Source organism: Ailuropoda melanoleuca, chromosome 10 (genome assembly GCF_002007445.2).
Source record: "Ailuropoda melanoleuca isolate Jingjing chromosome 10, ASM200744v2, whole genome shotgun sequence".
Classification (NCBI taxonomy): Eukaryota; Metazoa; Chordata; class Mammalia; order Carnivora; family Ursidae; genus Ailuropoda; species Ailuropoda melanoleuca.
In genome coordinates this window covers 36,599,578-36,627,486 of record NC_048227.1, presented here as the reverse complement: position 1 = coordinate 36,627,486, position 27,909 = coordinate 36,599,578, and the positions used below count along the sequence as shown (strand labels likewise).

Genomic DNA, 27,909 nt, shown 5'->3' with positions numbered 1-27,909 from the left:
TGGAGCATGCTCCCGCTCAGACGCGAGCGCTTTACAGAGGGCCTGCCAGTATGCGTCCAAATGATGGTCGGTCTGTGATCACCTGGCTAGCAGCCCAAGGTAAAGCCTGGTGGAGTTTTGGGGCTTGGTGTTGGGCCCCTGGCACTTGGTGTGGAAGTCGAAACCTCCCTCTGATGAGCCCGGGTCAGAGTATGCGTCCTGACGCTGCTGCCTGGCCCCGCCTAACCTCGGGGTCCCTCCAATCAAAACAAATCCCCACGAAGAAGCCGGTCCAGAGAGCTTTGGAGGGACTCCGTGGAAGAAGGCGCTCCTGAGTTTCCGTACATGCTGCTTGGCGGCAGCCTGGCTGGGCAGACTGGCTTGTCACTGGTGGGGGCGGTGCGTCCCGGGCACAGCCTGCCACGCAGGGCCATTCAGTGACCCCGCCCTTCTGGGTCCAGGCGGGTGGGTCTCCAGGCGGCCGCAGGCTGAGGGCTCTGTGCTTCCCTTCAGGGCCAGCGTGTTGGAGCCATGGTGAAGACAGCCACTGGGCTGAGCGCGCACTGCCTCATAACGTGCCGGAGCTCAGGCCTCTCCGCGTGGCAGAGGCATGGCGTGATGATGCCCCTCCTGTGCCCCTAGTCTGGGTCCGCAGGGGCCTGGGCCCGGTGTGACAGCGAGGCTCACTGGGGTGCACTGAGCGCAGACACGAGCCTTGTCCCCATCTCCTCTTGACCTTCTGCCAGCTGTCTGTCGAGGCAGCAGTGAGCTGATGAATCATTTCTGAGCTTGGTGGTGTGCACTGGGCTCTCTTCGTATGTGAGGGTGGGGGTGGGGATGAGCCACCGACTTTATGGCCTCTTTTTACCAGTAGGGAGACTGGTCCACGGGTCCTTGTCTTGCTCGGAGAAGAATAGGCGTCCAGAGAGACAAGAGACAGGGGCCCATGGGACAGTGTCTGGTGCTTCCTTAGGTGGGTGGGGTGGAGCACGAGGGTGAATGCGGGGGGGTCTGTGTGCGGTTGGGTTGGCGCCTTGGGGGACAGAAGCCCACAGGGGAGCAGGCAGTGGCCTGTCCTGGCAGGAGATTGGGCTCAGTGCCCGGGTCCTGCCCACTGAGCAGCAAGGCTCCAGGTCCCGGCACGCTCACATCCAGAGCCCTAACTGACTTGACGTAAGAAGAGCAGGTTTGCAGTGGTGGACGTCGGGAAGCCCCTGGAACCTCCAGGCTCTGCCACACATGGCTGAGAAGTAGGGCCCTGACGTGGTCTGCTGCTTTACGGTCGGGATGCTTCCTGCCTCCCTGTGTTGTCCATCTGCTGTTGTAGGCAGCACATCCCAGAGCTCCGGGTACTCCCACCACCATGCTCACCACTACAGTGATGCTGACACACTGTCCTCTGTGGTCTCAGCTGGTCATGCTCCTGCTCAGGGTCCCCCAGGAGCCCGCCACACTGACTGCTCCACTGACTTATGGAGTTACCCTGGTGTCTCAGAGGGAGGCCTCCCTTGGGCCACGGGGAGAGGAGGTGGGCTTGTGGGAGGCGCTGGCATAGAGCGAGCTGCTGCTTGGGCCTTTCTTGCAGGCCTGCCCCCTGGAAGGCAGCCTGGGCCGGGCCCTGCCCCGCATACCCACATCAGATACGCAGTGTCCTTGACACAGTCCGCTCCATGGCCTGGAGTGGATCCCAGGGTGCCGTCACTCCCCCCTAGACTGCTGTGGCTCTACTCAGTGGAGGTGTCCTTCAGGGACTGCCCCCACGCTCATGCCCAGGTCGGCGCGTCCACCTCCCCCGGCCTGGCTGTGATGGAAGCTTGCTGGCAGCTGGGCGCAGGGCTCTAGGACTCAGGCCCCGGGCACCTCCAGGAGGAACCGGGGCCACCCAGTGTGGGAGAAGCGCCTTCTGAAGGTCTATTTTGTAGACTGCTCAGACTCCGGAACCACTGCCCATGGGGTGTGGCTCCTTTGGTCAGCGATCCCTGAGAGGCCCTGGGGCCACCTTGCAGTGGAAGACAGGCCTCTCCACACAGTCCCTGTTCTGTGTGCCCGTGACCCCCTCCCCAGGGTGAGAAGGCCCTGCCACGGGTGTCTGGAAGGAGAGTCTGTGTGAGGTCCCTCGTGTTGGGCAGTGTTGAGATACGCGGAGGCTGAACCATTCCTCAGCCACAGTCACCTCACTGCTGAGTAAGTAAAGGTCTAGACCTGAGGTGGTGACAGACGAGGGTGCGAGGCTGCCGACTGCCAGAGGCGTGCAGAGCCACCTCCCTGAAGTGCCACAGTGCAGTCTGGTTCTACGTTAAGGGACACACACGACCCTCTGCGTGCGGCCCGAGCTGGAGTCACTTGAGGGGTCCTTGCCTTCCCCTGCAGGACTCACAGTGTTCTCTTCTCTGTAGGATGAAACTGGTGCCTATTTAATCGACAGAGACCCCACCTACTTTGGGCCCGTGCTGAACTATCTGAGACATGGGAAGCTGGTCATTAACAAAGACCTCGCAGAGGAAGGTGAGTTGGGGACAGGGGCCCGGTGGATAGGCTGACTGGTCACTTGAGACACAGACCCCTCTGAGCCCGAGCCGCCCTGCGAGGAGCAAGCCCGGCACACCCTCCCCTGCAGAACTCCCAGGTGCCTACGTCCTCTCGCTGACTCCCGGCTGACTCTCTCCCATGCCCCACGGGGCAGCAGGCTCTTGTCTCTGGGAGGTGAGGGCTGCTGGCTGCCTCGTCCCCTGTCTTCCTCCTGGAAGCAAAGACTTCACGGCTGAGTTGGCCCATCAGGACTGCTGTCAAGGGGGGAACAGGTCACCTGGGCTCTGGGCCGTGTCAGGAGCCTAGTTAGCGATGCTGCTGGGGCTGGAGCTCCTGCCCGGGGAGGCCGCCGCTCTCACGGCTACTTTGGTTCACACAGTCTCGGACATAGCCCCCGCGTAAGCCCTGTGGCTCTCCTTCCAGGGTGCCTCTGCACCCTCCCCTCTGAGTTCTGTCTGTTTTCAAATGGTGCAGCACTGGGCGCAGAGAGTAGGGCGCTTTACGTGTCAGGGGGGACCCAAGAGGTCCAGGCCCTTCCACTCCATGTGGGCTCTGGCCCTGCCGGGACTGAGGTCCTATAGAGACCGCCGGGCCTGAACGGGGCTCACTCCTGGTACTCTTGCCGCTTCGCAGTCCGCGCCTCTCCTGGGTCCCCAGACCCAAGCCCGCATCTTTTGATGGGGCCTCCCGCAGACACGTGCACTTGTGTTGTTTGGGGCTCCCTCCTCTGTCCGGTTGCTGGAGCCGTCCATTCTAGGCTGCACTTCACAGCCTGTTCTCGGGGTGGCTTGCTGTGGACAGGCCCCTGCTGCCCCGCCTCATCCCCTGCCTGCCCCGAGAGTGTCCTGGCATCCACTCGCAAGGCCTCTTGTCCCCACCCACAGGTCCGAGGGGGACAGCAGGTAGCATAGCACCAAGGCTGTGTTTCGTCACCTACACGGCCACACGCCATCCTGAGAAGAGACATCGTAGGTGCAGCTGCCCACCGCCAAGGTCCCCCTCTGACTGTGCTGCCTGGGGACCTGGTTAGGACGGAGTCCGCAGCCCCAAGCTCCCGGTGCTGCCGGTGCGGGGACACTGCACAGCGCAAGGCCTGGCCGGGGCGGCCAGCACGGCCCTTCCAGAATACCCAGGAGGGGTCCTGGGGCCAGAAATTCCCTAAACGGGTGCAACACAAGTGGCAGCCTTAGGGAAGAAAGGCAGCCCTTAATTGGCCAGAGTCCTGGAGCTGGGAGCCGCCCTCTCAACCATCCCAGCTTCCAGCTGAATGGGGAAACTAAGGCACACCAAGCAACAGACTTGCATGAAGCCATCTGTCAGGCCCGGGTCTCATATGAGGGCAGCAGGTGGACCACAGGCGACAGAAGGAAGGTCTCCGGGTTCCATCCAGGGGTGGCCAGGGCGGAGCTCAGGGTAGATACATGTGCAACGGTGTGCCCAGCTGGCCCCTGGAGTGGCACATGCCAGGAGTGTTTCAGGAAATGGGCCCTTTGCCCTTGATCCCAGGGTGCCCCACTGAAAGCCAGCAGTGTCTGCACGGGGTCCGTTGGGACGGGGCTGAGAAGCTGCCAGGGGCCCAGGCCAGGCACGGGCCTTGGGTCCGCAGAGGAACAGGTGCAGGACATTTATTCTTGGATCTGGTGAAAGTTACTTTTTTTTTTATTCTAGGAGTGTTGGAGGAAGCGGAATTTTACAATATCACCTCACTAATAAAACTTGTAAAGGACAAAATTAGAGAACGAGACAGCAAAACATCGCAGGTAAGACCAGTGACTAATACGCCTGCGGCTTCTGAGGTCTGCCATGGAGGCGCAGCTCACTCCCTCCCTTGGTGCTGGCCAGGGGCACCCTTTGCACGAGGGCCCAGCCTTGGTGCTGTCCCTGTGGTGATTGTCTTCCTCGGGAATCCTCCTACTGCCTGACAGCCTGCTCTCAGCTGTCTCGTCTCCTGTGGCACTGCGGACTGGCACCATAGCCTGCATGCTGGGCACATTTATCCATTCCTGCCCAGCCTGCCCTTAGGGAGCCCCACTCCAGGGGTAGGGGACAAACAGTGCCAGGGAGGAAAGTCCAGGGAGGGAGAACAGGGAGGCTTCCCATGTGGCATGGGTTGTGGACATCTCAGGGAATGCATTGTAGCAGGGTGCAGCAGGTGCAAAGGGCCTGTGGCTGGCAGTGAGCTCAGGGGTAGATGGTGGAGGTGGGGTCCTGCAGGGCAGTGTAGGTTCCACGAAGACTTGGCTTTTACTAGGAGAGAAGGGTGCTGTCAGCGTTCTGTGTACCCTCCTGTTGGGGCAGATCCCCGCGTGGAGCCCATGTGCGCTTGGCCGGTCAGCAGTGCTGGAGCCAGTCCAGTCACTCTGCTGCCCATTAGGCCAGAGTTTGAAGCAGGCCATGTCTGCCGTCTTCTGCAGAGGAAGGTGCAAAAGGGGCTAAGGCATCAGTCTTTGCTGCCGCATCAGCTCCTCACCGGCTGGCAGAGCGGCGAGCCGTCTCCCAGTGAGCAACTCCCCCGGGGTTGCCGTGAAGTGGACGTGCCCTCAGACCCACCTCGATGACCTGGAGTCTTCACCCACCTGGCCCTTTGGTGCCCCGTTGTATTGTGGGCTCTCCCGCCGGGTGTCCAGCAGGCCCGAGCTAGAGCTCTCAGTCTTTGTGAGAGGCTGGCTGACCGCCTCGCTGCTCAGAGTGGCTGCTCCGGGCCGCAGTGCCCCCAGCCCTCCCTCCTGCAAGAGACCCGACCACAGACTCCCCGGTCATCTCTGGCCATTTGCTGCCGCTTTCCCCTCTGCCCAGCCGCCCCATTTAATAAATAGTATGACCCACGCCTGCAGCACTGCGGCCTGTCTGCCTCAGTGTCCCCTTCTGCATGGTGGGGGTAGAAGAGGTGCTCCTCGGGGCCCGGGCCGAGGGCACTGGTGTCATTCCCTGTCACAGATGAGGGCACTGGGGCTGTGTGACAGCCAGCGCCCTCTCGGCTGTGACCATTGTGGCCTGAGCCGCTGCCTTGAGGTCCCCGGTCACGCTCACACTCTGTGTCGGTGCTGCCGCCTCCTACTGGAGGAGCAGCTCTGTGAGGGCAGCCTGCTGACGGGCAAGTCCCCGCAGTGCTTTCCACACCAGAGACTGTGCCTGGCGCAGCTCAGTGGAGGTCGGTGGAAGGGCACATCACCGCGTCGGCTGGCACACCAGCTTTTCAGAAGCCGCCTCACCCAAGGGAGGGCCTGGGTCCGAGCACCGTGTGTGGCTCCGCGGGCCCTTCCCGCTGTCCTGTCCCAGCTGCCTTCACTCGCGTCTGCAGCCCTCACGTGCTCGTGTCTAGCTCAGGGTGCCTTTGGGATTTCAGGAGCATGACTCACTGAATTTTGCAATTTAGAAATATGTTTGATGGCGGATGAAGAGGAGAAAAACAGCTGTTTGGCCTATTCTGCTTTGCTGGATGCGTTTGGGGTCGCCCTGTGCACCACGACCTGGGCCCGAGGGGTGTTAGCTTCCCCTGGGTCCCCTGTGGGACTGTCCCCGGCATTGGCCCAGGGACGGGGTTGCCGGGCTGGGCGCAGGAGTGTCGTGGGGCGCGTGGGGCCCATCTCATTGTGGCTGTCACCCTCACAGGTGCCGGTGAAGCATGTGTACCGTGTGCTGCAGTGTCAGGAAGAGGAACTCACACAGATGGTGTCCACCATGTCTGATGGCTGGAAGTTCGAGCAGGTAAAGCCACAGGGACCAGTAACGAGGCATTGGTGGCCTGGGGCCGCCTGTCACTGTCCTCTGGCACCTCGCAGACCATGGCCTGTGCCCTGTCATGGCTGGATTGGTCACGGGTGTTCAGGTGGGGCAGGCGGAGTTGTTCTTAGGGACCCCCCCCGAAGTCCCCGTCCCCACTTCTCCCACCCTGCTCCCTTAGTTCTCCTTCTTACTTAGGCCCGTGCTTTGCAGGGACTGTTCTCTGTGCTTCCATCTGGCATCTCCGTGTGCGTGGGATTGACAGCCTGAGTGCATCCTGGCCTGACCCCACCTTCCCGTCCCCTTGCAGCCCCTCCCATGCTGGCTGAGCAGATGGTGGCTTGGGCTCTTTTGTGCTGCGGTTGGCACAGATGCCCTTCCCAGCAGGGCTTCTCTGTGGCCCCCCAGTCCTTTTCCTGCCCTTGGCTTTGCTGCAGCTGTGCCCTCCACTTTGCCGGCCTGTGTGAGGACATGGGAGTGCTCCTTCCCTTCATGGAGCCCGGGCCCCCATCCTGTGCAGCCGCAGCCCACTGGCTGCGGGCCTGGGAGCACGTCCGGGATACACACTGATTGGCCAGTGCCTTTTGCACAAACGGCTCACCGTTCCTGTCCCTCAGGCAGGTTCGGACTAAGGTTCAGACTAAGGCCCGGACCTGTGACCCTGCCCAGCCCCTAGGCCCAGGTCGCAACTGCCCTGCTCGCCAGGCCCCCTTGGGCCTCAGAGCTTTCTGCGTCCGTCTGGTACAGGTCCCGGCCGCGGTGAGCGGTCCTGCCAGGAGAGAGGGTGGGAAATTACAGGCCTCACCTCAGCCTCCCTTCTAATTAAGGCCACACCTTTTCTTTGGGTGTTTTGAAACACTGGATCATATTGTACAGCATACTTGGAGTCCCCTTAAAATGTCACTAAGACAGCTGCAGTGTGTGTCCTCCCTCCACTCTCGGGGGCCCTGGCAGGGCAGCAGGGTAAGTGGGTGGTCCGGCGGCCACCAGGCTGCTGTGTCCTCTCACAGTGTTGCCTGCGTGCTGGGGCTCCAGGTAGCATTTGACCTCGTTACACTTGTGCCAGAGACCGTTGAGGGACAGAGGTCCCCTCCCATGCCCCTCGTGTCCTCCCTCGCCCTGCGGCCTGGAGAAGGGCTGGGGAGATGGGGGCTGCTGCAGGCGCCGGTCAGGGTGTTGAATTGGTCCCCCTCGCTAGGAGCGAAGCGCCTCTGTAGCCCTCTGGCTGACAGGGAGACTCTCCTGCCTCCTGCGTGGGCCTCTCCCTTTCTCTCTGTGCTCAGCTTGAGGGCTTTGTGCTTAGCTCCTTTGGGTGGATCCCAGATCCGTCACACACGCCAGGTTCCTCTCTTGTCCCTGAGTCTTACCTGCTTTGCCCAGTTTGTCCCTGGAGGATGTCCTCCTCCTGATTCTTGCCAGCGAAACTCCAGAGCCAGTCCCATTCGATGAGAAATGCTCTGCGTCCCAGAAGCAGAAGCTGGGACTGCTGTGGAAAGTAGGGTAAGAGCCCAGAGCCCCGGGAGGTGTTGGCACCAAGCCCGGGGTCAGCCAGTGGTGAGCGCCGAGGTGAGAGCAAAGTTCCGAGGTTGGTTTGGAAGAGGCTTGTGTGCCCTGTGAGAACACGGTCTGCATGCAGATCTGCGGCTCCATCAGCTCACAGGGCTGGCCACCCCCAGGGACTGCAGGTGGCAGGGCACGGCTCTCCAGAGGCAGGGAGCCGGGCCGGCCCTTGGTGTTCTCCCGTCTCTGGCCACACAGGCTGCGCTGCCTGCGTGCTCTCCCTGCTTGGCCTTGCCCGCTGCCCCCACGCTGTCCTCGTCCTTCCCACGCTGCTTCCCGTGGTGCCCACCTCTGGCCCTCTCCAGCGTGTGCAGCCAAAGGGCAAGGGCCCTTCAAGGCATTTGTCAGCTCAGATATTTTGCCCTGGAAAGCCTCACGGTGGTGTGAGGACTCATTTTGCATCTAGAAGCACATGAGCCCGTGGTGGCTCTGGGGTAGGTTAGAGCAGGCAGATTGGCCCAGAGGGTGTCCCCTTGTCACATTGCACCCACACCAGCTCAGCCTGAGTTGTGTGGAAGCCGCAGCCTGCCCGCGTCCGTCTCTGAGACTCAGGCTCCTCAACCCTAGTCCCTGCACCCCTCCCCTTCCCACGCCAGACTGTGTGCCCTTCTCGGTTAATAGCCCTGCTGGGAGAAGGTCAGCTCTGGCTTCCCCCGCGAGCTCACCCTCAGTGCACGCACACTCAGCCTGTGCCAAGGCCTCGACTCTCACACCTGCTCTGAGCCAGCCGCCACCTCCCAGCACCAGGCCCCCCTCTTCTGTGAGCCCCTCTGGAAACTCTGAGAGAGCTCAGTGTCCAGCCGAGATGCCCTGTCCATGTGTGGTATCCTTGTGGGGTGGCATGTGCGCATGTCTGTGCCACGTATGGCTGTTTGGGGATCTCATTTTTCCACGAGTTCATCAGAAACCTCTTGGCTGAAACCTGTCCCTTCATCTCCCGAGTGCCAGCTGTCTCCGGCGTGGACTCACAGGCTGGAGTCTCCCTGCTGGCGGGTGGGCTGGACGCGTGTACTGTGCTCGCCCCCATGGGCTGCTCTTGTCTCCTCCCAGCTGGTCAGCATCGGCTCTTCCTACAACTATGGGAGCGAAGACCAGGCTGAGTTCCTGTGCGTGGTCTCCAAGGAGCTACACAACTCCCCGTATGGCACGACCAGTGAGCCCAGTGAGAAAGCCAAGGTGGGTGACCGCAGGCAAGGCGGGTGCTGGGCCAGCTGGGCACAGCCGTGGACCCTCCGGCTCCCGCCTGCAGAGGGGCTTGTGAGGTGTGGTGGGTGCCCTAGGCAGAGTGGCGCCCCCTGTCCTTGTGCTTCCGGCTGCACAGGCTGCCTGACAGCTCGTCCACCTCGTGCTCTCGTTCCTCATCACAGAGCTCTTGCCTGATCGCGTCAGCAGAGTCCCAGAAGGAAGGACACGTAGGTCACGTGGGCCGCAGGTGGTGGAGCAGGGGGTCTTTGAACAGGGGCCTCCCCTTGAGACGAGCCCCCGTGGCTACTGCACCCCACTCCCGCTGCGCACACCTCTTCGGACAGGCAGAGTTGTTTCCGGAAGCTTGTCTTTTAAGTGAGGCCATTTTGGAGGGTTTTTCTGGGGACTTGAGACAGCCAGGCTGGAGAGTGGGTTCCCCCGGGTGGCACCTGCCTTAGCCACATCCATTCACATCTTGGGGGTCATGTTTGGCTTGTAAAGGGAACGGCACATCCTGCAGAAGCTCTGACTTTCAGACTCAGCCTGGACTGGCCCTGTGTGTGCCCTGGCTCCCTGCTGGGCATTGGTGCTTCTGTCTCCCAAGGGGGGCAGGAGCAGCCAGGGTACACAAAGGACAGCCTTGCCAGCTCTTTTCAGCAGCTGGCGTCTCCTCTAGGGTCACTCACTCCAGATGCTTCTGCCCCAGGGTGGCGGTGGCCTGCCAGCCGTGCAGCCAGCTCTGAGGGGAGCCGAGGAGGTGGGGACGGGGCTCGGGCAGGCACCCCCATGAGGGCCCAGGGCCACGGGGTACTTGAGTGAGTGCAGGAAAGTCCAGAGCCCGGAGGATCATAACTGATGACGTTAAATCAGGGGCTCCTGATGCTTCCTCAGACTCTCAGCCCCCCAAGTGTCCTCTGGTCGATGCCACCGGCCCAGAGCTGCACTGTGACCCTTCCCGGGCCCTCCTTGGAGGTGTGGGCTTGGGCACAGACAGCAGAGTGCCCATGCACGTTAGCCTTCCCCTGGTGGCTGTCCTCAAGGGGCTCATGGCGGCATGAAGAAGTCCTGTGTCTTCATGACAGGGGACTGTCCAGCACCCGTGTGTCCCTGCCCTGGCCTGCAGCGCCATAGCTGCACGTGTGGTGTCCAGGCCACTCCCCCAGCGCCCGGGACAGGCCCAGCAATGTGCTTCCTGTTGAGTCTGGGGTAGAAAGTGACCGCCCCACGCACAGAGCCCTAGTCTCGCAAGGAGCCACATCTCTCTGAGCAGTTGCAGCGTTCTTGTGGGAGTTGTTCGTTTTTGAAAGCTTTGCTTTCTGAACCTGAAAAGTTTTCATGACTGTGCTTTACCAGGGTGGCCACCTGAGCTCATTGCCCTCGGGTAGCTTTTCTGCTGCAGAAAGGCTACATCTGTGCTGTGAGAGAGCTCCAGGCATGACCCCAAATCCCTTTGCTTTTGAAAACGTGCCCTGTTTTTCTCTCCAAAAATACCTGGGTCTGAAGTGTGGCAGCCACTGTGTCTTCTAAACGGGGGCGGTGGCAGGAGCTCCCCAGGAGGCAGAGTGTGGCCGGGCCTCCAGAACGCCGTGGAAAACCACGGGGCTGGATTGGGGGCGGTGATCTGGGGACGTCATGCGCAGCCTGGTTGTAGCAGTGCTCACCTCGGAGGGCACCGAGGGTCAGCCTCCCGTCTTGAGGCCACCGCCTGTCCAGGGGCCTCCCAGACCCCTCTGCCAGTCTGAGATTTGCTGGCAGGACTCACTTAGGGGACCCTGCGGTGTACAGTTTGTTGTCGGAAGAGCAGAGGGAGGGCTCAGGTCCAGAAGGGAGGGCGTGGGGCCGAGGCCTGGAGACCTGTCAGGACAGGTGGTAGCACACAGAGACCATTGCCCGCCAGGGGTGTCCCTGCCTCCCTGTCCAGGGATTTTACTGCTCTCGGTGACATAAATAAGATCGATTGATAACTGATTGATGACTGATCACCGTTTCCAATCCCCTGGCCAACTGAGCCCACCCCTGTCACGTTCTTAGACCCATGTGGCCTGGAGGTCACAACCTTTACAGGGCCAGCAGCAAAGGCCACACCTCTATTTGGTCAAGGTCCAGGTCTTTACTAAAAAGAGAGAGGGAAAAGTCTGGAACCTTGGGAGTGCCAGGCCTGAGGACAATGGGGCGCAGGAGATGCCCACTCCCCGTGTTTTCCTCCATGGCATGTCTGGGCATGTGGGTTTGGGGCGCAGAGACGAGCCCATCTCTGCTTCACCACCCGGCATGGGGGTTCCTGCCCCCGAGCGCCCACGCTTGCCGCCGCCGTGGGCAGACTCGGTCTCTGTGGGCAGGCTTCCCCGGCCGCCGCTCCCTCCCAGCCTGCACTGATGGTGCCCTCTCTTCTTCTCCCTTGCCGCATGCTGTGTGCCGAGCCAGAGTGACGACGAGAACACAGGTCACGATGGGGATGACTCAGATTAAGTGTAAATGTCATGGTGAGCTCCGTCACCCTTTCATTGACCACTCGCTTTAGTCTCCTTGACGCTAGCCCTTCCTCCGCCCCACTTTCCGTTACCTGTCGTGGACAGACCCTTCTGCGCTAGAAGCTGACTGTAGATGTGCAGTGGAGCCAGCCTGTGTAGGGGCGGGGGCTGTCCGTCTGTGTCCTTTAGGATGTCCGCGTGGGTGGCATCGGGGCCTTGGCTGGGCTGCCAGAGAACCCTGTGTGTTGGGCTTTGGAACAATCATCACCATGGATGTCCGTGGGCAAGGACACAGGCCTGCCCTCCTGTCACTCTTCCATGGGCTCAGGGCCTCAGCCAGGGCTGTGCTCTCCCCTGAGCCTCAGGAGAGAGGAGTCTTGTGAGGACCCTCTTTCCGTTTGCCCTGCAATGAGGAGCTCCACAAACGCTCCCTCAGTCCCCACCTACCGCTCACATCCCTGCCGCCTCCCGTCCCTCTTCCCATCACCTGGGTCCAGAGCCCGGCTGTGCTCACCACTAGCAGAGGGCAGGTTGCAGGTGGGAGAACCATGCATCATCCGTGGGGCCCCCCTGCTCCCTCCAGGCACCCCCCAATGCCCTGATCGTGGGCCAAGCCATGCAGATGGGGGCCCCTCAGCTTCTGCCCTGGGAGATGTCGGGAAAGGCGTGTGGCCAGCCAAACCCCGAAATGACCGCCCAGCCATGAGAGGTCTGGACTGGAGATTGCAAACAGAGAGTGGCATTTACATTTTTAGTTAGTTTTTGGTGTTTATATACGTATGCGGCATTTTCACTTTTGCCTCTTGATCCACCAGTGCTCAAATATTTGTCACCTGGCGCTCGGAGACAGTTTGCCGAGCCCTGGTCTGGATGAGCACAGTCCAGGAGGTACGCAGCATGAGTCCACCTGTCATTGAGAAAGTCAAGAGAAACGTGAACTTAAGCTAATACTATTAATGCAGTATGTACAGAGCCTCCGAAATCACAGAAGTGTTTTACTCTCCTCACGGAGTCTCTGGAAGCAGACGCGTGGTTCGTGTCTGTGGCCCACGTCTGTTCCGAGCGGCTGCGCCGCGTGCTCAGCAGGCGCCTGACCTGACCTGTCCGGCCGGACGGTGAGCGCGGCTCGCAGCCTGTGATAGGAGCCCGGCTGGGCCCTGGGGGAGCCGGTGGGAGCCGCTTCGGGGGCCCTAACTCAGGCGCCTGGGCGGCAGGAGGGGCTGATCTCACAGCGGCCCTGGCTCCGCACAGTGAGGCAGTGGCCCCCTGCCTGGACCCGTCCGAGGGGGTGCCACCTGAGGGACGCAGCTGGTCCCTGTGGTCAGCTCAGGCCCGGCTGTGGGACGTGGCCCAGGTAAGAGCCCATCCCGGGCAGAAGGGCTGTGACTGTCACAGGTCTAGGACTGGTTTTCCGTCCTCAGTAGGAGACAGCTGTTGGAGCTCACGGGGTGGGGGTGGGGGGGCAGCCCCTCCGGTGTGGTCTCCTTGCTCCAGGTTACGTCCCGGTTGCACGGGCTTTATCCTCTCCACCGTGGACTCAGACACTCCCTCTCCTCTGCCGGGCTCCCACAGATTCCAGCTTGCCCTACAAACAGCATAGATGATGGGGCTGAGACCAGACTTTGGGAACGGCAGGGGTCTGCGTGTGACCATCCTGGGTCCCCTCCAAGACTGCATCACTCTGACAGGGGCCATCTGGGCTGAGGACGGACATTCACTCCGGGGCACTGCTCCCCATCACAGTGGAAGGTGCACCTTACAGGGAGCGGAGTGGGGTCCAGGAGGTGGGCGCAGAGGGCAGGAGAGCATGAGGCCATGCCAGCCGGGTGTTCCACAGCCCTCAGGGACGTGGCGGGCACAGGCCCAGGGGTTGGCAGGGGTGTGTAGGGCACCAGGGCACAGGCTGCAGTGGCCCTCAAGACCTTGGGCCTATTTGAATGCTTCAGAACAAGCCCTTGGCGAACAAGTGCCTGGTTCCCCCGTGCCTGTGGCCTCGCTGCTCTGGGCAACCATCCTGCACTGGGAGCAGGTGACAGGGACTGGTGGGGCCTCACTGGGAGGCCGTGAGCTGCTTTCTGGCCACAGGGTCCATGTGGGCCTGGACATGGTGTGAGCAGGCTTGCCCCTCCCAGGACATAGTCCCACATTGTTCCTGGGTCTGGGGCTCAGAAGCAGTTTCCCCAGAGCCATATCTGGCTTGGCGCCAAATTCAAGGAGATGCTCTCGGGGGGGGCCAGCTCTTGCATGGCCAGTGCCTTGGGCCGCCATACAGCACTGGCCTTGGCTGGGTTGGGCCAGGCTGCAACTCGGGCATCTCTCGTGGTTACGTGGTACTTAGCAGCCATAGTGCACGTATCGATCAAAACCGCAAGAGATCTGTCCGCTCTGAAGCCCCCACCCGGGGACACAGGGTGGTCCCGTCCCCTCTGCCTGGGCTGCATGGGACTCAGCTCTGTAGGTGTCAGCCCATGCTCAGGGCTGAGGGAGGCTGGGGCCGAGGAGGGGAGAGAAGGACAGGGACAGGCATGGTGGCCAAGGGGCAGTGGGCTCTGCAAGGCTGCAGAGGGGCTGGCACCCTTGCGGCAAGGAGGCCAGTGCACTGAGAAGCAAAATGTGAGGCCTGCCAGGCCACGTATGGGCTGAACTGGTGGGTGTGGAGGTAATGGGGCCGGCTTGAGGGGACATGGTTTATGATGGGGCAAGGATGAAGAGCAGGTTGAGGCCGGGACTGCTGATACTCTGGGACCCTGATGGTGCACGCATGTGGCAGCCCAGGATCTAGCTACGCTGGAAACTCAGGAGTTGGTGCCCATCAGGTGGGCTCTGGCACCTGCAGGAGAGCAGGGGCGGCCATTGGGGGAGAGGCTGCCAGGGACCTCTGGGTGCTTTATAAGGAGCCAAGTCCCAAATGTCCCCGCACCCCCACGTCTCAGGCCTCTCCGAGGTGGCCCCGAGCGGCGCCTGGTGGGGAGCAGGCCAGCTGCCATGGTGGGAGGCGGGGGCGTATGCGTCTGCCGTGGGTTGGGATGGAGATCTGGAGGGACGCCTGGCCTAGGGCCAGGAGGTGAGTGGGTTGGCCAGCCCTCATAGCAAGGGTCTCCCAGCCTGTTCTGCCCCTGACCCTCAGTGCCAGCCTCCTCGGCTCCCGAAGCCTCCCACGGGCAGACTCGGGCTCCTGGGCCTGCTCCCGGGGCAGGTGCTTTGCTGCAGGGCCTCGAGGCTCCCAGCTGGCCATGGGCTGCAGCCCCGTCCGCCCCCTGGCTCCTCATTGTTTGTGTTTGGCATTTTCAGATTTTGCAAGAACGGGGTTCCAGGATGTGAGAAGCACAGTGTTGACAGCTGAAGAAACATTTTAACTTGCCCCAAGTTGCAGTGATCTGCCATGTGGAGGAAGCTTGGCCGTGAGAAGAAACCTGCGTTTGACAATTTCTCTATAGAGATCTGGGTGTGGATCCTTTTTTTTGCCTCTGAGGTGGGCGGTGCGAGACAGGACCAGTTGTCGGAGGCCGGGCATCCCCACTTGGAGCAGGCATGCTGGCCAGGTGGGTGTCCCCACGGGGGCCTCCGCGCGGTGTTCCCCGTGCTGCATGGGCCTGAGGCAGGATGCTTCCAGCCAACCCCTGTCATCACCGAAGGTCATTTAGAGGACAGCGCTCTTGGTGCTAACATAAACAGTCTGTGACAGAGCCTGGGCCTTGCTGGTAGGAAGTGGCTGCAGTGCCATGGCCCCAGGCTCTGGGTGCCCGCTGGTCACCCACACACCACCAGGCCCCGGTCCTTGGGACAGGGAGTCTGCTCTGCCTTCCCGGCGGGAGTGGTTGGCAGTTTCTTGCAGCCCCAGTGGGTGACTCCTGAGAGAGGCAGCCTCCGTGTGTTCACTACTTCCCAGGCCTTGGCCCCGAGGCCTGGCCTCCTTCCGAGCCAGGCTCCCGCGGCCTGACCCCGCCTGGAACACTCGAGGCTTCTCCACTTGTATTTTCCAGGCAAGAGAACTTTGCATCCCTTCTTCCCCAGTGTGGACGGACCATCCAGCATTTTTACTCTTTAGAAATGCCTACAAGTGTTGCTGCATTTTGGACTGAGGTGTTAAGTCATTGGAAGGGAGGGTAGCGGTTTGTCTGGTGCGGCCCAGCTGCGGACTGTTGGGGGGCTGCTGCTCGTCAGTGCCTTTGTCTCACCTGGGATGGAGGTCGGGACGGGAGGCCTGTCCACCTGGCTTCCGGAGCTGAGACTCCAGGTCACACTGAAAACCGGATGTTTACAGTGCATCACACATCTCTCCCTCTTGCCCGCTCGCTCGTTTTCTTTGTCTAACTATGCAGTTCTCTCTGGGGTTTGGGGTGTTTGAGACTCACGTGACCTGCACGGGCTCTGCCTGCGGAACATGGCACTGGAGCGACTCGAATCCCTGCGAACAGCGCTGCTCGCATGCTCTGAGGACAGACCTTTCCTGGCTGTCAGGGGCTGTCAGAGCCGGCGGGGGGGGGTGGCTCAGACGAGCAGCTGACCGCCGCCGAGTGGGGCCGAGGCTCGGGCGTGCTTAGTTTCCAGTGCTTCCGGAGGCTTCTTGCCTGTGCCCTCCTCTTTGCCAGTAACCCGATGACCCGGGTTCTCCAGCACCCGGACTTACCCCTCCTCTCTGTAAGGTCTCTTGTATGTTGTTAAATGTTTGGCCTCAGATCCATCGCAAGCGTTCTAGAGGGCACCTTTAGGCCCCGGTGGCCGTTCTGCCGGGGAGCCCGGGGCGGGGCAGCCCCTCGTTGGCTTCCGGGTGTACCTGTGGGCGCTGCTGGCCACGTAGCGTCATTTGATTTATGACCTTGACATAATAGATAGGCTTGTGGTTTTTTAATTTAAAGATATTAAGACTTAATTTACTAAAATTTATTCTAAGGGGATATTTATACTTTTATACTTTTTTAGGTATCCGTATTTTATCAGCTTACAGTTTAATGCCTAAGTTTCCCCTGAAAATAGCAAATAAAATTGTGTATTTATGAATGAGAACAACTGTTAGTGTCTCAAGGTGCGTGGAGAGGAGGCTGCCAGAAGCGCTGCCTGGGCTCGTGGGGGGCCCTTCGGTGAGCCGCCCTGTGAGGGGCCTGCAGGGGCCAGGGCTGGTGCATGAGAGCAGCACGCGCCCGTCTCCCACTTCAGCCAGGCCCTGGGGACAAACAACATCCTCCAGTGATATGTTTAAAGCCCCAATGCCTGGTCGCGCGGAATGTGTGCTCCTGTCTTGTCTCACCCCTCCCAGAAGCACCAGGTCCTGGGGTCCTGGGGCACCTCCCCCAAGGCCCTGCTGGCTGTTCTTTGAAAGCTCTGGGCTGCCCCCCCACATTCAGGGGACATTCCTGTTCCTGTGTTCCCTGGAGCGCTCCACCCCCCACCCCCCGTGGCTGCCCAGACCCCCAGCCTCGTCCCAGTGTCCATCCTGCTTGCAGGAGTGCTGCTGGCCTGGCCAGGGCTCCCAGGGTCCTGGGGGTTTGTCCTGCTGGCCCAGGCTGGGGAGCAGGACCTGCTTGCCTGGGGCAGGGGTGGGGGGGCTGCTCAGTGTACAGCCAGGGGCAAATGGGAAGGAATCCAAATCCTGCTTCAAGGAGTTTGCTTCCCGCACAGACTAACTTGGCATCTTCGAGCTCTGATGCCAACAGCAAATGTGAACGTGTCTCCTGTCCAAGCAGAGGACTGGAAGGGAGACAGCACCCAGCCCAGGTGCTGCAACTGAGGGACCTTACTGTGGGTCCGCCAGGGAGGGAGGGAGCCCTGCGTCTTGAACCTTGTGCTGCAGCCTGCCTGCCGGGCGGAGGCATGGGAAGGGCAGGGCACAGCTCTCTGCACAGCCAGCCCTGTAGCTCCAGGCTCCAGCAGGCAGGACAGAAGACGGAGGTGGGTGCATGCAGTGTGCAGCTGCTGCCCCCAGCCCGTGTCCGGAACCTTCTGGAGCCCTGCACAGGGGCAGGCAGCAGCCCTGGTCCCCTGGCCTGGCTTCTCCCCCCTGCCTTTGCTTGGTTGTGTCCACCCAGCAGGTCTTTCTGGCCTCTTAACATCCTCCCCAGATCGGGAGGCAGGGCTGGCTCGTGGGCCCGGGGTTTCTCCATCCCTGGGAACCTGTGCCCTCGAGCCGGCCAGGTGCCGAGACTCCGGTTTGCCTCGGAGCTTGTGTGGTCGGCGGCCTGGCTGGGGGCAGACACGGCCCCGCTCCAGCCCCTGAGTTTGGGAGGGAGTCGGTCTCTGGCTTTGACTTGCACGCACACCTGTTTTTCCTCTCCTGTGTGCGTCCCGCCTGCCCTGACTTCTGAGCACCTGGCCTTGGGGTGGCTGCATCAGGCTTCTACCCCCCAACACACACACACACAGATGCTCCAGGGCCAGTCCTGCGACCTCAAAGCTAGGGCTGACCCTTGGTCCTTGAGGCCAGAAGGGCCTGGGGTGCTGACCCAGCAGTTTTCCTTCCTGGGGCTCCCACGGGCTGATCATTACACGTGCACAGGTGTGGATTTCCATGCTCGGCCGCAGTCCCCGGAGAGGCTGGCTCCCTCCTCCTCCTGTTTGACCTGCAGGCCGCTATGGTTGCCCCAAGGTGGGCTTTTCAGTCTCCTGGTCTGTGTCCGCCTGCTCTCTGACGCCACTGTCCACCCCTGGCAGTTGGCTCTGAGGCACTGCTTGGCAGCAACATGGAAAGTTGTGTATGAGCTGCCCCCCTGCCCAGGGTGGGAGAGGGGATGGTGACAGCAGGGCGGTTTCTCCCCTGTCCCTGTCTCAGCACTCATCCACTTGCTGTGGGTGTCACCTGCATGAGAGAAACCTCTCCCTTGAAACCCCTAGCCTCTGCGAGAGTGTTTTCTCTTCCACTCTCTCCAATGTCTGCCCCTGGTCTTCGCCTGGTCTCCCACGGTCAGTTTTGTCCTGGCCTCTCAACACAGAGGCAGCAGAGGGGCCTCCCTCCAGAGACCACTTAACCTTGAAGCTCCCTACATGCCAGTCCTGGGCCTGAGGCTTTTTCTACCCCCACAGTGGGATGGTGGGTTCACCCAGGCCTCTCTCCAAGGCTGCAGGACCCAGGCCAGCCCCTGTTCCCAGCCAGGATGACCCAGAACTTGTCCCTAGGGCTGCCCTCAGGACACCCGCAGCCTCCCTCTCCCTCCACCCTCACCCCATCTGGACCTCAGTGCACCCCCCTCCTCCCCCCGAGGGACTTGGACCCATCTGGTCTGGAGAAGGAGCTCATCAAGCCACCTGGTCCCTAGAGGGCCACTGAGCAGCCAGCAGGGAGGTGGGGCCCTGGGAGCCTCTGCTAGTGCCTCCCCTCCCGTCCTTCCTGCCTGGTGGCAGGGACGTGCCCAGACACAGTGGAGCACAGAAGGGAATTCATGTTTGTTCCCAGTCTGTCCCTGGGGCTGGTTCGCAGCAGGTGCTTGCTAAGTGATTATTGATCCTTTCCAGAAATACCCAGGTCTGCTTTCTTCCTGGCACCAGGCCTGGGCAAGCTGTGCCTTTGTGTGTGCCAGCGATTGTGTGCATGGGTGCGTGTGTGTGTGTGTGCGCATGTGCGCACATGTCTGCGTGCGTGTGCATGTGTGGGACGCAAGGGAGCCAGAGACCTGGCCCTGTCTTCCTAGAAGCCTCGTCCAGTGGATGGTTGCTGAGCTCACAGGCAAACCCAGATACCTTTCAGGAATCGGGCCGCACGAGGGAGCTGGCCATCCGGCTGGAGAGTGGCCTGCTGTGGACGCACCGGGCCGGCGGCAAGCATGAGACCGTCTCCCAGGGCAGCCACGCCGGGCAGGCCTGAGCAGAGCTGGAGCAAGCTGGGGACCTGAGCTCTGGGGACCTTTTGTACTGGATTCCTGGTGGCGACAGGCCACAAGAGGAGGGCTGGGACGATGGGCGGGCTGCCGATCTAGGGGGCTGGTGGTGGATTCTAGCTCATTTCTGAGTTCCCGGGGAGCCTTGCACAATCCACTGAAGACTCCGGCTAGTATGGCCTGAACCCTAAACCCTGTGGAAGGAAGAAGGAGTGGGTCCTGGCCTTGGCCTGGGCAGACGGGCCTGTCCTGCTGATCTCCATGGCCCTCAGCGGCCTGCCCATGCAGTGTGTGGACTTGGGGCTCATGCTGGTTCCTGCATCCCTGAGGTTTAGGGAGGTCTGGCCTCCCAGGGTGTCAGGGCCGGTGGCCCAGGAGAGCTGTACCCAGGCTATTGCAAAGGGGTCTGGAACCTAGGAGGGAGGTGGGCAGGCATGGGAGCCCAGGGGCAGGATGTACGTCTCTACCTCTCCCTACCTTGATCTTCCACCACCCAGTCACCCCTCTGAGAGGCAAGTGGGGGCACTCGTCTCAGGGCTCAGAGAGGGTAGCAGCTTGTCTGATGTCTCCCAGCAGATGTGGGCTCCAATTCCAGCCCCTCCAGTTCCCTGCAGTTTTGGACTCACCACTGGGAAGTCAAGGCTGAGGGAGGGGATGGAGGAAAAGGAGCCAGGGGCCAAGAGGGACCCAGGGAACAAGGAGTCCCTCGGGGGGCCCAGGGCACCAGGAACAGCCCTCGCCTCTCCCCCCCATTCCAGTAGGAAAGCACACCCGTGGGTGAGTCACCCTGCTGATGTTAGAGGAGACTTGGGGTGATTCAGACAGGCAGTGGGGGCCATGGGAGAGCAAAGCCTTCCTCCTCGAGGACCCTCCAGTGGGCCCCCGTTTTCTCTGCTGGTATCTGTTGCTGCCCCCAGGGTGCCCTTCAGTGATACAGTGAGGATGGTGTTGGCAGCCGCTGAGGCAGGGCTGGGAGCCTGTGAGGGGATCCGGGAACGGGTGTCCAGTGAACCTGCCGCAGCTCCCTTCCCGCTGGGGAGCCTCACCCCCAGCCCAGCGGCGCAGCAGCCCCCCATCTGGTGTGCTGCCACCTGCCTCCCCCTGAGGCACACGGGGCAGCCAGCACTGAGGTTGGGTTTTTATTGGAGGATGAACATAAATAAAAAACAACGGCGCCTGACGGGAGAGAACGGGGTGCTATTTACAAATGTACAGCGTGGGTCCCCGGGGCTCAGAGGAGGGCGAGCAGGGCCACGAGGACTGAGAGGAGCACAGGGGCCGCCAGGCAGGGCACAGAGTTCGCAGTGGGCGGCTTCTGGCCCCGGGGCCCCCGCGTCTGGGCACCCGGCTCAGCCTGTTGGAACCGTAGTTCCGGGATGATCTGACGGAGCCAGGCATGGTGGGAGGTAACGCGGATGTAGACGCCTGGGCGGTTCCGGCGGGCGCAGCCCTCGCCCCAGCTGATCACCCCAGCCTGCAGCCATGACTGGCCCACCAGGCATACGAGGGGTCCCCCTGAGTCGCCCTGTGGGAGAAGCAGGGGCACAGTCAGAGCCCACGGGCCCAGGAGCCAGCCTCTGCGGCACCCAGGTTCACACACACACACGCGGCCTTCCCTTGTCCCTCTCAGCTCCAGGAGCGTGCCTGCCCGGGACCCCCAGCCCACCACCCGCTGGCTGGTCCTTCCTTTTCTGCTCTGGGGTGCCCATTTCCCTAGCACCCCCAGACTGCCTGTCCTGATTCACCTACGAGGGGCTCTTGGAGGTTCCTGGCCCCACTGCAGACCTTACTAAACTGGACGACAGTGCTGGGTGGGGCCTGGGAGTCCGCTTCCCAGCTGCTGAAATGCCAGGCTCTGGTGTGGACCACGGCCCGCCTGCGGGGGCCTCCTGGGCCTGGCCACGCTGGCTCCCACCTCCACGGGGGCCAGGGGAGCAGGGCTCGGGCCCCTACCTTGCAGGCGTCCTTCTTGCCCTCGGCGAAGCCGGCGCACAGCATGTCGTCCTTGATGGCTTTGGGCTGGAAGCCAGACTCGGCATCTTTGCTATAGAGCAGGTTGCACCTGGGTGTGTCGATGATGGGCACGGCGAGCTTCTGCAGGACCCGCGGGTTGGGCAGGCGGTCTGGGGAGGGGGAAACAGCCAGCACCTCAGTGCACAGTCTTCCCGAGGACCCCATGGCCCTGGTTTCTTGAGATCCACAGCTCTGTCCCTCCTCGTTTCTTGCTTGGGTTTAGGCTGGGCTCTCGCTGCCCCCCTTCTCCCCACTTGCCCCTTCTGAGCCCTGCTTTCCCATACCCACCCCCCGTTGGGGGAGAGATCCACGTGTACTAGTCAACAGAAGACTGTTGGTTCAGAGTGGTCCCCCCACAGACTGCCCTTCCCCAGACCTGGCCCCCACTCCCCACCCCCAGTTCTGCCCCATTACCTTCCTCACTGGGGCTGCCCCAGCCAGTGACCCAGCAGTTCATGCCCGTCTCAAAGACAACGGAGGGGTCAGGCACACACACGGGGAGGATGTAGTTGGTGAAGGTCACCGGTGCCTCCAGCTCCACCAGGGCCACGTCGGCACTGGAGGCCATGCCCTGGTACAGGGGGTTGCTCTCCACCCGCTTCACCTGGGCGAACATGGCATGTGGGCCTGGCCTCACCAGCTGCCGCGCCCCAAGCAGGACCTGGTATAGGGATGTCTGGGAGGTGCTGGTGGGAAAGAGCAGAGGGCTGGTGTGAGACAGAAGAGGGACTGGGAGGGGTCGGATGGAGCCTCGAAGCGGGGAGGGGCTGGGGTGATACCTCTGCTACCAGCCCCCCGCCCCCACCCCTGTGCCAGCGCACGGTCTTCAGAACCGTCCTCTCCTGGGGCACGTACAGTACGGTTAGACTGAAGCAGTTTTAATTCCTGGCTTTAATGCCCAGACCCAACCTTGGCTGGCCAGGTGACCTTGGGTAGGTCACCCCGCAAGTTCTCTGTGACTCAGTTTCCTCCCTGTAACAGTCCCTACATGAAGGGGTTGAAAGTGGTGCCACGCACAGGCTGCAGCTGGGGGCCAGCCCATGAGCCTTGGGTAAGCAGCCTGCTCGCTCTGAGCCCACGTTTCTGAATTTAAGATGTGAGGTTGTCAGAGAATCCCTGCGCTGTGGTGAGGCAAGAGCTCAGATGGGGGTCTGGGGCCAGGTGGCTCCTAGTATGGTGGCATGGGGGACCTCAGCCTGAGGGCTCATCTGGAACCCAAGTCCCGGTCGGAAAGGGAGTGTCCTGGATTCGAGGTGTGGGAGGGGGCAGGGAAGAGGGCCAGGATATGGGCTGAGTCTGCCAGCATGGCGGGGACATGGCCCCAGGCCTGGCACAGCCCCTCACTGTTGAGACCAGCAGTGGGGGATGGACCCCTCCCCACCGGGCTGCAGGGCGAGGGCCGGGCTGTGGCCATGGCGCTGTCCGAGGTGCTGGAGCCCGGAGACGCCCTTGCCGGGGGTGGAGGGAGCCTGGGGGCCGGCTGACTCACTTGGAGAAGCAATGGGCAGCGGTGAGGACCCATCGCTCCGTGATGAGGCTGCCCCCGCAGAAGTGGCTTCCGTTGCGCTGGATGCTGACCTGCCAGGGCCACTCGCCCTCCAAGGCGTCCTGGCCACCCACCATCCGGTTCAGCATCCTTGGGCGCCCGCACACTAGGGGACAAGGCCGGGGTGGCGCTCACTAGGGGCACTTCTGATTCCCAAACCCACACTCCAGCTTCCATTTTCTGCCCAGTTCTGGGCCCTCTTTACCCTTAACCTGCACGGAGACCTTGGGCAGGTCAGGGGTGTGGGCGGCTGGCCGGTCACAGGCAGACCCCTCCCGGCTGTGGGAAAGCCCCCGTGCCCTTCACCTCTGAAGCGGTGACCTCAGACCTACCTCTCTGGTCATGAGACACGGAGAGGGTTCACATAATTCTCAGAAAGGTCTTATCCCAGGGCCCAGCAAATAGTGGCTCCCGGAGGGGCAGTGGGCGCTGGGAGGGTCCCACACAGCGTTGGTGACCCTGCAGGGTCTGTTACTGTTACAGCAGAATGGTCTTCAGATTGCCCTTAGCCTCTTTGCGGTCACTTTTCCCTGCCCACCTCCTCTTGCTGGGCTCCTGTGCCCACTGCACCGCGTGCCAGGCCTTCCTCGTCCTCTCCTGTCTTGGCTCTAATTCTGCAGAGCCACAGCTGTTCCTTACTTTGGGATTCCCTGTGCCCCAGCCCTTGATTCTGGGTCTCCCTCCGGGGTGTGTGTGTGAGCCTCTGGCCAGTCTTGCTGCTCTCAGACCAGCCCCTGCCCTTGTGCCCCCATCCAATGGCCTTGGATGCTCACCACTTGATGCCGCCGCTCCTTGAGTCCCTGGAGGTGAGAAAAAAGGGGGTGATCAGCCAGCTTTGCCAAAGCCAAGGTCTGCTTCTCCCCTGCCTACTGCTAGTCAGGGCAGCCCCTCCTCTGCTCCACTCCCAGCCTCCTGAGGACACCAAAGGACAGTCCATGGAGGGACCTGGCAGGAAAGGCCAGGGGGCTTCCATGTCCCTGGAGGCCTAGAGCTTATCTGCAGGGGCTGACAAGCTCCCCGCCACATGGGAGCCGGTCAGGACCCCCATCATGGCTGGACTCTGCTGCTTCTCCTGTTCTCCGGGTCTCTCCCTCCACACCCTCCACCCATCCCTGTCTGGAAGCTTTGGTCCGGGGGGGGGGGTCTACCTGCCCCCCTGGGACAGTTTGGAGATGGGGTCAAGCAAGAGGCCCCAGAGCGGCTCACACACACTGCTCCAGCAAGAGCCAGCCTCCGTAGGGTTCTTCCCGGAGTCTCCCTCAGGCCTCTGTGGTCCCCGGGGAGCAAACAGAAGCCAGCCGGTGGCATCGTGGGTCAGTCCCCCCGAGATTCCAGGCTCCCAAGGACTGAACACCCGTCACATGTCTCAGTATGTTCTGTAGTTGGCGCCCAAGACCCCCTGCCTTGCCACCCTCCCAGGGGAGGGGACAGGCAGAGGGGTCGGAGTAGTGCCCCTCTCCCTAAGACCCGTCACCCCCCATATCCCTGGACACAGGGAGGCACACAGGAACCTCCGCCCCAGCCCAGTGTCAGCAACACTCCAGAAACACTTGCCGGTCTCCCAGCGCCCCCAGCATATCTGGTTCATTGGGGGCAAACCTGATCAGAACTGGGGTGGGGGGGGGCGCCTGGGTGGCACAGCGGTTAAACGTCTGCCTTCGGCTCAGGGCATGATCCCGGCGTTCTGGGATCGAGCCCCATGTCAGGCTCCTTCACTGGGAGCCGCCTTCTTCCTCTCCCACTCCCCCTGCTTGTGTTCCCTCTCTCGCTCGCTGGCTGTCTCTCAAATAAATAAATAAATCTTTAAAAAAAAAAAAAAAGAACTGGGGTGGGGGTCTCAGGACAGCTTCTCCCCACCTCAGCCCCAACCCCTCTGGTGACCAGAGGGTGTGGCAAGTTCACTCGCAGTCCCATGGAGGGGAGGGGCTGTGGGGGCTGAGCCACACATCTCCATGATGCTGGGGGTTTTTACAAGGACCCCCCCCCGTCCAAGGGGTGTGCTCCCCAGTGCTGAGGGTGGGGTTGGCGATGAAGCAATGACGGGTAGGAGCTGGACAGCAGGGGATGGGGGGCGCTGAGCAGGCACGGGCAGGACTGGCCATCTTCCAAGTAGGGGTGCCAGGCAGAAGTGTGGGGGCAAGCGTGCTGTCTCCCCAGGCCGGTGATGGGGACAGGAAGTCTGCCCTGGACATTCCAGTCCCTGGTTCGTGTTAACAGGTGCCCTTTTAAAATGCAAATGTCCCCTGGGAGGTCTGTTCCCTGCAGCCCCACTCACCTAGTATAAAATGACTGCATTGGATTGAGGACGCCCAGCCAGCTGCTCTTCCTAAGCCCTGGCGTTCTGCTCGGTAGTCAATGCTCTAGTTCACCCCAGTCCTCTTGGGCACTGACCTTCCTTCAGGTTCATTCCCTCCCTGTGCGGATTTTCCAGGGCCTTCTGCTTCCCCCCACAGCCAGCCCCCCTTCCCTTACATGCAGATGCGCCTGTAGTCCACACCCAGGATCAAGTACGCACTCCTGTGGCCTGGTGGACAACCCCCTTGGGTCTTTGCAGACTTCCTCAAACCAGCTTCATGCAACTCTGTTTCTCACACAGCCTGAGCCTTCTGACCTGTGAGTGCTTGCTAACAACACCCCTCTGCCTAGAGGCCCTTAGCTCCTGGTCTCTACTAGTGTGAATCCTACGGGTCCTAATCCAGATCAAGGCCCAAGTGAAATGCCACTGCCTCCGGGCAGCCCTCCTTGCTTGTCTGTCTAGGAAGCCTGGCTCCCGCTCCTGAGCTCTCTGTCCGCCTGCTGGGCCACACAGAGCTCTACCCACCTTGCTGTGGGGGGAGTACCATAGTCTCATCTCACTTAGGGGCCCAGAAGCTCAGTCCAAGCAGAGCCCCCTTCCAGGGAATGTATAGAGGGACAGAAGGAGGACAGCTGTGGGGGCAGGGCTGACCAGGAAGGGCTACTGTGGAGCCTTGGGCTCTGCAGGGTGGGTGCCCTGTCAGGGACTGGGTGAGCCACCCGGGGGGGCCCGGTGTGGGCCCAGGGTCCCCATGCTCCTGTAGTTGGTCAGGGCTCAGCTGGTGGGGATGGGAGAGACCCAGGTTTCTAGGAGGTGGGGAGTGAGGGTGGAATTGAAGGAGCCCATGACTCCTGCTCACAACTGTTCATGAGCCAGATGCAGGCTGCTGTCTCAGCTTTGGCAATGATCGCGATTACTCACCCCATTAGGAGCAATCACGGTATTGTATTACAGCCCTACTGGAGATGGGCTTCCTCCAAAAACGTCATTATCCCCGTGCCAGGAAACCAGGAGGCAGAAGCCAGGCAGCAAGGGTTGGGGAGGCCCCGTGGAGCCTGGGGAGACTGGGGCCTCCCCGCCGAAGTGCCACCCTGGTGTCCTCTGACCCCGGTAGGAAGCCTGGAGCCCGAGCAGAGTCGAAGCCGGGGTGACCTAGCCCAGCCCTGGGAGGTGACTTGAGGACAGGGAAGTGAGGTGGCACCGGGCTGGCCAGGCTAGCCCAGGAATGCGGGAGTGTTTCCCTGGCAGGGAGCAGCCCGCCCTCAGGGAAGGGGCCTGGCAGGTGGGGTCCCCCTGGCTTGCACCTGCTTACCCTGACCCAGGACTGGGAGAGGGGAGGAGATGCAGGCCTCGCTCCTCCCCACACATCCTCCCGGCCTGGTGGGAGCAGGAGCCCGCACCCCTAGCTCCCCACTCCCCGGTGGTGAGCCCTTACCGGCCTCCTGGGGGCTCTGGCTCAGGTGGCAGCTCAGCCACCCCTCCCCCAGCCCAGCAGAAGGGGATCCAAGGCTTTGGAGCCCAGTGGCCCCGAGTTCAGATTCTGCACACATGCAACCCCATGTCTTTATGTGGGGGATGGGAAAAGACTGAGATGGAAGGAAGCAGAAACCCCAAACCCAGAGCTTGGCCCATGAACGCCAGAGACAAGCGCGGGGTGGGGGGCGGGGGGAGGAGAGCCCCTCCCATGTTTCTGCTCAGGGTCCTCTTGGACCTGTGCCTCCAGCCCCATCCTGCCTCCCGCAGGTCACTGCCTCAGGAGTGAACCCTTGAGGCTTTTCCCTTGCTCAGCAGGCCGCCCGCTGGGGCAGGAAAGGGAGGCTGGTGCTGCAGCCTCAGGTCTGGCTAGGGAGTGGGGGATTTTGAGAGCTCCAGGCAGATCAGAGGGCGCCCCTCTGGGCAGGAGGGGGATGGACTTTCTGCAACATCCAGTACTCACCAAACCACAGCAGCAGCAGGAGCAGGGCCATGGCTGGCAGCCGCCTCATGATCTCAGGCCGGCTGGGGCACAGAGCTGGGGGGCAGTGGTGGCGGGAGGTCCGTGAGCACCAGCTCAAGGTGCACGGCTCCATGAAGTGGGGTTTTATGCTGGAGGTGAGTGTCAGCTTGGCTATGCCACCCGACCTGTTGGCCCGGCCCGCCCAGCTCCTCTCAGCCGGAAGAAGGTGCCCCAGAACCCCAACTTCTCCATGACCTGTCCCTGAACCCCGAGGGGGCAGACCCCTCACCCCAAAATACCTTAGGGTCTTGGGGCGGGGGTGTGCCTGCCCCATTTCGGTGCTTGTGGCCTGGGATTCCACCATAACTGACCAGACTCCCCCCATCTGGCCGCAGGCCTCACCTAAGCTGACAGCAGTCTGCCCACCAGACCCTCCCTGTTTCATTCATTCATTCGTGGGTTCATTCATTGATTTATTGAGCACCTACTTTGTATCAGGGCATCAGTGATCAACACAGTTCAGGTCTGTGTCTTACACTGATGAGGAAAGGGACACGGAAAGTCCAGGTCACCCGTTCTTATGGAACGAAGAGCAGGGGCGCCATCGGGCCGTGGGGGTACTATCCCTAGCTGACCCCAGCGCCCCTCACGGGCCCTTGCGCCGGGAGAACCTGCGTCCCAGGACCTGCCCCAGGGTGGCCCCGACCCCCCTCCCCTCCCCGGGGCTGCACCCTCCTCCCGCGCGCGGCGGGCGGGGGGCTTCCCGGCACCCGGGGGCAGGGGCGGGCGGGGCGGAAGCGGGTTCTGGGAAGGCCGGGCCGGGAAGGAGCGTCCCCGGACGCCCCTGCCCTGGGCGCGGCCGG

At 61.9% G+C, this 27,909-nt stretch overlaps 2 protein-coding genes across 4 annotated transcripts in view; one reads left to right on the top strand and one right to left on the bottom strand.

Annotated features, from left to right (window-relative positions):
- The window catches only part of KCTD5 (potassium channel tetramerization domain containing 5), a 29,443-nt gene extending 8,087 nt beyond the window's left edge, over positions 1–21,356 (top strand). Inside the window, exons 2-7 of one of the 3 annotated variants that reach the window (XM_034670557.1) lie at positions 2,376–2,484; positions 4,177–4,268; positions 6,121–6,216; positions 8,842–8,967; positions 11,401–11,459; positions 14,739–16,463. In XM_034670557.1, the coding sequence (XP_034526448.1) occupies positions 2,376–2,484; positions 4,177–4,268; positions 6,121–6,216; positions 8,842–8,967; positions 11,401–11,445 (468 nt within the window). In that variant the 3' untranslated portion in view covers positions 11,446–11,459; positions 14,739–16,463. The other 2 variants (XM_034670558.1, XM_034670556.1) reach the window with 2 other exon arrangements.
- On the bottom strand, positions 20,487–27,704 carry PRSS27 (serine protease 27). Its single transcript, XM_002926543.3, has 6 exons — positions 27,047–27,704; positions 23,588–23,614; positions 22,758–22,920; positions 21,683–21,954; positions 21,209–21,378; positions 20,487–20,780 (listed from the first exon to the last, which is right to left on the bottom strand). The coding sequence occupies exons 1-6, from the start codon at positions 27,489–27,491 to the stop codon at positions 20,487–20,489; spliced, it is 1,371 nt and encodes a 456-aa protein (XP_002926589.2). The 5' UTR covers positions 27,492–27,704.
- Positions 27,705–27,909: the final 205 nt, after the last annotated feature.

Bases quoted from the DNA above. Each gene is read 5' to 3' on its own strand.
- PRSS27 (XM_002926543.3), bottom strand. From the start codon at position 27,491: ATGAAACAGGGAGGGTCTGGTGGGCAGACTGCTGTCAGCTTAGGTGAG. The intron at 22,921-23,587 runs GTGAGCATCCAA...CTTGTCCCCTAG, and splicing joins AGGAGCGGCGGCATCAAGTG to TGTGCGGGCGCCCAAGGATG. The intron at 21,379-21,682 runs GTAATGGGGCAG...CCCCCTCCCCAG, and splicing joins GGGCAGCCCCAGTGAGGAAG to ACCGCCTGCCCAACCCGCGG.